Source organism: Mercurialis annua, linkage group LG7 (assembly GCF_937616625.2).
Source record: "Mercurialis annua linkage group LG7, ddMerAnnu1.2, whole genome shotgun sequence".
NCBI lineage: Eukaryota > Viridiplantae > Streptophyta > Magnoliopsida > Malpighiales > Euphorbiaceae > Mercurialis > Mercurialis annua.
In genome coordinates, this window is record NC_065576.1 from 47,303,047 (window position 1) to 47,310,729 (window position 7,683).

Below are 7,683 nucleotides of genomic sequence, written 5' to 3' on the forward strand. Positions count from 1 at the left end.
CCTTAAATTCGTCAAAAAATTGTCTATGTAGATCAATCGTTAGATTTTAATTCGAGTTTTGTTATCAGTTGATTTGCGGTGCACTTTAACGTTTTTCAATATATATTCTACCTTTTTATAAAAAGGCCAACATTAAACATTACTCATATTTTCAATTGTAATTTTTTGAGATGAAAGAAGTTAAAAAATGAAAATTAATTTGCAAAAACTGTGTAAAAAACCGGGTCTAAAAGCAAATTGGGCTGGGCCTAAAGACAAAATTGAAGCCCTCTCACTATGATCACAATAGCAAAACCAGACTCAAAGTCCTACCAATTCACACTCATCATTTCCCGCCATTTTTGTACCTCAGATTGGCGCGTAAACCAAAACCAAAACAAATACTCACCTCGAAAAGGCTGCTCGGTGATCGGCGCTGCCTCCTCCTCCTCCTCCTCCGGTCACCGTGTTTATTTCGCGTCCAAATAAGTCACAGAAATGGAGATCGTTAAACCTCATCCGAAGACTCAACCTAACGACGTCGTCCCGACTCTTCCTCTTTACCGTTCTGCCCCTGCTCTCGAAGTCAGGCTCGAAGATTTCGAGCTTTACGCCATGGATCGACTCCGAGGTCGGTAATTATTATTATTATCCAATCCAATACAATCAGTTCATTTCTAGGGTTAGTATATGTACTTACTCACTGCACTTTGTTTCAGTTCTTAAAGGTATATCCGATGGATTATCTCGCGGTAAAAAGTCTGAAGAAATGGAAAAATTGGTAACATTTTTTTTTTATCTGTTTGTTTATTTTATTGATTGTTTGGCTTTTTATTTTTAATTTTTCTTGTGAATTATTTAGGTAAAGGAGCTATGGAAAGCAAATATGAAGCATCCATATGCATCAGAAGTTGTGAATAAGGACATTATATCTCACTTTGTTTTGCGCCTTGTTTATTGTAGAACGTAAGCGCTTTTGTTTAATTAATATTCTATGATCCAGGTAGCACGGACACTTCACTCGATCAGTGTTTTTTAACATAGGAAACCTTAAAATAACGTCGTTCCACCGTGCTCGTGTCCGTGTCCAAGTGTCCTGTAGTGTCTTGTTCCCCGTGTCCGTGTCTGTGTCTATGCTACCTAGTCTACGATCTTTTGGTTAATATGGTGCTTAATTATTATGTTTGGAAGCCTTATTGTTGATTAAATTTAATTATTTGAGTATATAAACTAGGAATTTTGAGAGAAATGAAAGTATTCTAAACATGACCTGATTTTCCAAGAATTCATTGTATTATTGTACATGTTTTTTTCAAACAAGACCTAATTCCTTGGAATTTTTCAGCTTATTGTTTCATTTTTTCTTGTTACGTGTTCCATTAGGGAGGACCTTAGGAAATGGTTTCTTTCGAATGAGACTGCACTTTTCCGATATAGATTTCGTCTTTTGACTGCTGAAGCTCAGGTGAGATTGATTTATCGATCTATTATTTCATCTTATTTTAGAGTTAGACGCTCATTGCTTGTTATTCTTTTCATCTCGAGTTTGCTAGAGAGCATTGTTGCAAGAGTTTGGGCTTCCTTATAAGGCAGTTCCTAGTGCTGAGTTGGAGGTAAGTAAATTTGCATCGTCTTGTTCTTTTGATTTGTTGACATGTTCTCATTTACTTACTTGATCGTCTTTTGTATTTTTTTACAAAGAGAAAATGCATTTCTTTACAAGCAATCCATTTTCGTACTTTCTGTTAAATACGGTTAGTCTATTTACTTTTTTATATATATAAGTTAATGTTTGATTTATCTCTTGTTGTGTCTGATTTTACTATAGAGTATAAAGGACAAATTGGCTCAAGTTGCTCGGTCATTTGCTCAACCTTTGCCTTCTTGTAAGAGTACATTACTTGTTGGCTTTATTGACGTTTCATTTTCAATCAGCTGGCTGCTGCTTGCTATGTTTGTATTGTGATTCTGATCGCTGTATCTTCAATTATTCCTTGAGTTCTGTATCCATCTCAAACACGACAATGGTTTTGTCAAGACATCAAAATGATTTCAGATTGTGGTAATTAACTGTGAAGTTCATCTAATTGTGAGGGAACTCTTTAGTAGTGTTTAAAAGCTAATGTAATAATTCAGCTTAACTGAATTCAATATAGTCAATTCTTGTAACTGGGAAAGTTACAGTTGTATAGCTCTTTTTTTTTTTCCCATTTCAAAAGAGTAATTTGAAGAGATTAAATCATGCTAAAGTACTGTTTAGTAGCCAAATTTATGGCATTGACGCATAATTCGAGACGAACGTACTATGACGGCTGAGGCTCTATTGAAAGCATTTCAAGTATTCCTATGACGGCTGTTGCTGCTTCTTAATTCCACTGTGCTTTCAGTTCTGTTTAGGAACAAATGCTTACTTCCAAAAAACTTAATCTGAATATGACCTACCATTCATATGGAACAGTCTTACAACTTAGTTTGACATTGTTCTGTACTAACTCATGAAGCTATTTTAAAATGAAACTATGGATAGTAGAATTATTAACATACATTGTAATCATTTTTTTTATGCTCTAAACAGGAAGAGCCTTGTAAAATTTATAGACATGCGATAAAATACTGTATTGCACATGGCAAGAACTTTAAGTTCATCTTTTTATTGACATGCAATAACACCATAACTCAGTTCTGATTCACTTTATTTTCTCATTACATCTCTAACATGAATTCTTTTCTCCTTTTTTTTTCTGCAGCCGACGCCATATTCTACAAGGTTTGTTTACCTGTCTTGATTGCTCCATCTCTTCTGTAAAAAACTTATAATTGTAGTTATTTATCTACAAGGAACTATTAAATAGGACGATGGAAGAAACATTCTGATAGCCATTTATGTTTTGATTTAGTCTGAGTTTTTGTGTCATCATCATGTTAATATTCATGGGCCAAACTATGAGTCATGTTGGATATCAAACACTTGATTGGTCTGTCGATGGATGCAAAATATCCTACTCAATTTATAGTATTTCCTGTTTGGTAAATTTACACATTGAAGGTTCATTTTAATTATATTGATTTGATATGTCTGAGAATGAACTTCTCTATTTTTAAATCCCTCATGGAGTCTATCATCTCATATCGTTTTGCTTTATTTATCAAATTTATACTTATTTATCTTGCTCCTCTGAAGGTACCATTTGAAGACGTCCCAGAGCTTGTTGCTGGTCGTAGAGTTTTTATTTGTAAAGGCCATGCTTATGTTGCTCCAAGTCAGGTAATCTTTAAAACTCTGTTTTAGCTTTACTTATTTCATCTACGTATGAAAGATTGAAATGTCTGTTTACTTTCATCTTGTAGATCGTTTCCCTTGTAGTTACACAATTCCGCAGTATCATATCAAAGGCGCTCACTCTTACAAATAGGTAATTGCTGTAGATTTCATGTTCCATGGCTTTCTTATATTCTTTATATGACTTTGAGTTTTAATATGAATAACGCATCAGATATGGCTGTAAACAATTTAATTTATTTGAGAAATTGACATCCAGGGAGGATTTTACATGTAGCTATCTATTATGCCTATGGTATGCTGCATCATGTAGCAAAAAAAAGAAAATTCATTTCGTCCAAGGCATATCTGTTTAATTATGTTTACAAAAAAATCCACAACCATAATTTTTTTTGCAGGAAATGGACATCAATGATTGGAGAACAAGAGAAGGATCGCTTGACTCCTGTGAGTATTGACTATTGAGTTATGAACACTGTCAATTCGGTTGGTCTTGCTGTTATAATGTGCTCTTGGATATAATATTTAAGGTTGCCTTTTAGATTGTAGAAGCCCTGGCCACAAGCTACCTTGGTCCTGACTATTCTCAGGTACTTCAATACCTATTGTACGCGGAGTTCTGTTACTTCATGTCATATTTCATATGTTCAATTAGGTCAAATTCTGTTGACTGCCTTTACAGCCCAAAGAATTTGCTGAGATATCAATTAAAGACATTGATGTTACCGCTAAGAGTTCCTTTCCACTTTGCATGCGCCACCTGTTTGAAAAAGTAAGTACTGATTGTTTTTTGCAGCTTATTGTTATCTATAAGCTGTGCTGCTGCTATTGCTATTTTACTGTCATTTGATATTTTTTGCCCCATAATTCACAGCTTAGAGATGATCATCACTTGAAGCATGGAGGGAGGATGCAGTTAGGTCTCTTTCTCAAGGTTGTAATTTTCTCCACTTGTGTGGAAATGCTACTTCCGATACATGAATGCATCAATACTTCAGAATCATTACTGGTTTTTCTGTCTCTATTTCATACCCTCCATTGATTTTGAGTTCCCTGCACTTACCATACTTTTAATGTCTAAACTTGTTTTCTCTGATCATACTTCGGGATGTGTTTTGTTTTATATTTCAATAGTGACATGATCCACGAGTAAAGAAAAGTTTCATTATAGTTGTCATTGTTATGTTTCCTAGCATTCGTTTTCTATTACGTTATTCTGGTAATTTTGTTAAGCATTTCTTTGATCTACACTTTAGGGAGTTGGTTTGAAGTTGGATGATGCTCTTGCGTTCTGGAAGGCAGAGTTCACTCAGAAGGTAATATGCAAGCCATGTACTTGCTTTGTCATATTCGTGGTGGTATCCAATGTTTCTCTATCCTTGAAATTATATTTCTTCTATTTTTATTCTAGTTCAATGGTTCCAGTAATGACTATTATATTGTTTTGTAATTCTATTGTTCAGAAAAAGTAGAAAAAGATTTTTGGTTTACTCTCAAGTTTCTGCTATTAGCCTATTACTATTAAAGCATGCTTGTAAGTTGTGATAAATATTTAAGAGATATTGTGTACAAGAGGCATCTCTCTTTTTACATTTTGCGTGTGTATGACCTGAAATATATACAAATAATTTGTAGAACAATCGTTGGTAATATAGTTTCTTGGAGTATGAAACTGCATACTGACTGTTGCTTCTTTTTTTTTATTAGGTTGGCGCAGAAAGGTTCGACAAAGAATATGCCTACAGCATTCGTCATAATTATGGAAGAGAAGGAAAGAGAACAGTAAGATGTTGCATCTATTAGCATTAGTTTCTAATTTGGACATTGCATGTAGCTTAACTCTGATTGTAGAATAGGTATAATAATACGAGGCTCTCTGCTTCTGGTCAGAAATAGTAGGAACCTGAGATATGAGAACTACATATATTAATTTGTTAAAAATGCTGAATTTATATTCACCAATTTATTTATTCGGTAGTCTTCAACTCTTGGTGCTTTTCTGCATGATGGTATGTTCATTTGCCTTCATATTCTGATTGATCAGAATCCGCTAATTTGTAATCGGTATATCAATATATAAATATTTTGCAATTGCAGGATTATACACCTTATTCTTGTCAAAAGATCATCTCTTCAACTCCTGGCGTTGGAGACCATCATGGATGTCCTTACAGACAGTTTAGGTAAATCCTCTAACTAATTTGATGATTTTGTGGTTATTTGATGTCATTATACATCAGTGTTGTCGAATACATTTGCTTGGTTCGTATATATAACTCCAAGTTATGCTTTTGGCATGGCAGTGAAGAAAACTTGAGAGCTGCACTCAATAGAATGGGAGTCAACAGTGGTGCAGTGGATGATGCAATGGACAAAGTGCGAAATAGACATTATCAGGTTATGTAGTTTTTCCAATTACCCTGATTGTGCTTCCAGTTGCTCATTTTCCATTTAATGTGTGAATTTACAAAGCGAACCTAATATTATGCAGTTGGCGTGCACCTTAACATTTGAAGCTATTCACGGTGTGTCGTGTGATTCTGGGATTAACCATCCTAACCAGTACTTCAGTGACAGCCAAAAGGTCCTCAAATCGAAGGTACCCACCTTTTAAATTTTTAAAATCTTCAATTGACATCGTAATTTGAAGTCTTGAAATGTGCATTTGGCATTTGTTGAACTTTATATTTTTAACTAGAATCCAAATGTAAAATGAGTCCTCTAAGCATTATCTTGCACTGAATAGGAATATAGGATGATATGGTGACACCAGTTGAGTCGGCAAGTCATTATTATAATCATTATGAGGCTGTAATGACTTTATATGTTAAGGAATAAAGGGTCGTCGCGGTCCGTGAACTTGTGCTTGAGGATCAATTAACTCATACGTAGCTAATTTAATCACTTAATGACAATTTTCTCTATTTCTAAGTCAATTAAGAGACAATAATTTCTATTTTTAGGCACGATGACGAAATTGGATCGTTCGGTCCGTGAACTTGTTCGTTTTGTACAGTTATATCTTTAATTGACCTAAAAAATAGAAAATATTCTTCTTAATTGATTAAAATAACTAAGTGTGAGTTAATTGAACATGACACATAAGTTTAAAGACCGGGATAATCCTTTATTCAAATTTTAGACTTATTTACGCTCATTTATTTTACCTGATTCGAATCTAAATTAGTCGGAAAGCTTTAAAAGCCTTTGTCTTTCTATTACAGTCGACCCTCTAATAATTAATATTCTATAACTTAATAATTCTAATAATTAATAGAAAATTGAGAGAACCAACTTCGTTCCACGTCGGATAATTAATAATTCTATTATTTTATAATTAATAAAATTTAAAATATATTCTACATGAATATTAATTATTAGAGAGATTTTTTTAAAGAAATGTATAACAATTGATGATTTATTTGAGATAATACTAACCTTAATTCATAAAGTGGAAGTTAAAATACCATCAAATTATAATTTTTTTATTCTTTTGAGTGATTGTAAAGTGTATTTAGTTAGTTTTTTTTATAATATAATATTAATTTTAGGTCTATTAATGTAGATGCTTTAAAATATCTTTTATAATTTTTTTTTATATAAATTCAATAAATTAATAATTCTAATAATTAATAAATTTTTGATCCATCATGTGTATTAATTATCAGAGGGTCGACTATATATGAAAGAAGGCTGTAATATTAGTTAGTTAATGTGTTTATTTATTATTGCAGGACAATTCCTTATCATAAGAAAATCTGATGAAGACTGTTAATGCTGCCACCTTTCTCAGATTTGTCATTTAAAAGCTCCCCTTAACAGCTCTGTTTCTTCTTGTTCTCTGGAAATAAGAAGTTTCAGAACATTTATCTCTTTTGGCAAAATGCATATCAACCCCTGTATTTCATCTTTTTCTTTTCTATTGATTCCGTATATTTATATAGATAGAAATAGTGTCCTTATATTTTTACTTTTATTAACATTAAGTCCTTTTATAATGAAAAGTTAGTGTGTTATTCAGTTGCCGTTAATATGAGTGAAAATAACTTAATTGTATTTCAATTATATGATAACTAGTTGTATTTTCATTTCCTTATACTTTTACTTCATAAATACTAAGCTTCTTAATTGAATTTCTAAAATTTAATAAATTGTTTATATCATTTAGTTTTTACTAAATAATTAAATTATTAATACGATAATCTAATCAATGTATATACTATGAATATGTTAATGGATGTGGGGTATAAAATTAGTGGAATATTCTCTTGCATTAAGAACAAAGCTGTAGAAATGGAACAATTGCGGCCCTATGATTAATATAGAGTACAACTTTCAGACAGATTAATTAACTTAACTTAAGATTAAAACAAATGATTTTTTTTGGGACACGTTTTATTTATTAATTATTCATACATTTTTAT

The 7,683-nt window shown here is 32.4% G+C and overlaps 1 protein-coding gene across 1 annotated transcript; it reads left to right on the forward strand.

Annotated features, from left to right (window-relative positions):
• The first annotated feature begins 303 nt into the window (after positions 1–303).
• On the forward strand, positions 304–7,290 carry LOC126655245 (probable DNA primase large subunit). The gene is made up of 19 exons (XM_050349339.1): positions 304–610; positions 699–760; positions 842–945; positions 1,363–1,444; positions 1,533–1,592; positions 1,808–1,865; positions 2,727–2,746; positions 3,161–3,244; positions 3,328–3,392; positions 3,658–3,706; positions 3,802–3,849; positions 3,942–4,031; positions 4,134–4,193; positions 4,516–4,575; positions 4,967–5,041; positions 5,357–5,442; positions 5,563–5,656; positions 5,751–5,858; positions 6,994–7,290. Exons 1-19 carry the CDS (start codon positions 478–480, stop codon positions 7,009–7,011), a joined length of 1,356 nt encoding a protein of 451 aa, XP_050205296.1. The 5' UTR covers positions 304–477; the 3' UTR covers positions 7,012–7,290.
• The last annotated feature ends 393 nt before the right edge of the window (positions 7,291–7,683 follow it).

Excerpts from the sequence above, each read along its gene's own strand:
- LOC126655245 (XM_050349339.1), top strand. The coding sequence starts at position 478 with ATGGAGATCGTTAAACCTCATCCGAAGACTCAACCTAACGACGTCGTC. Across the intron at positions 611-698 it reads CGCCATGGATCGACTCCGAG|TTCTTAAAGGTATATCCGAT; the intron begins GTCGGTAATTAT and ends ACTTTGTTTCAG. Across the intron at positions 1,445-1,532 it reads TTTTGACTGCTGAAGCTCAG|AGAGCATTGTTGCAAGAGTT; the intron begins GTGAGATTGATT and ends CGAGTTTGCTAG.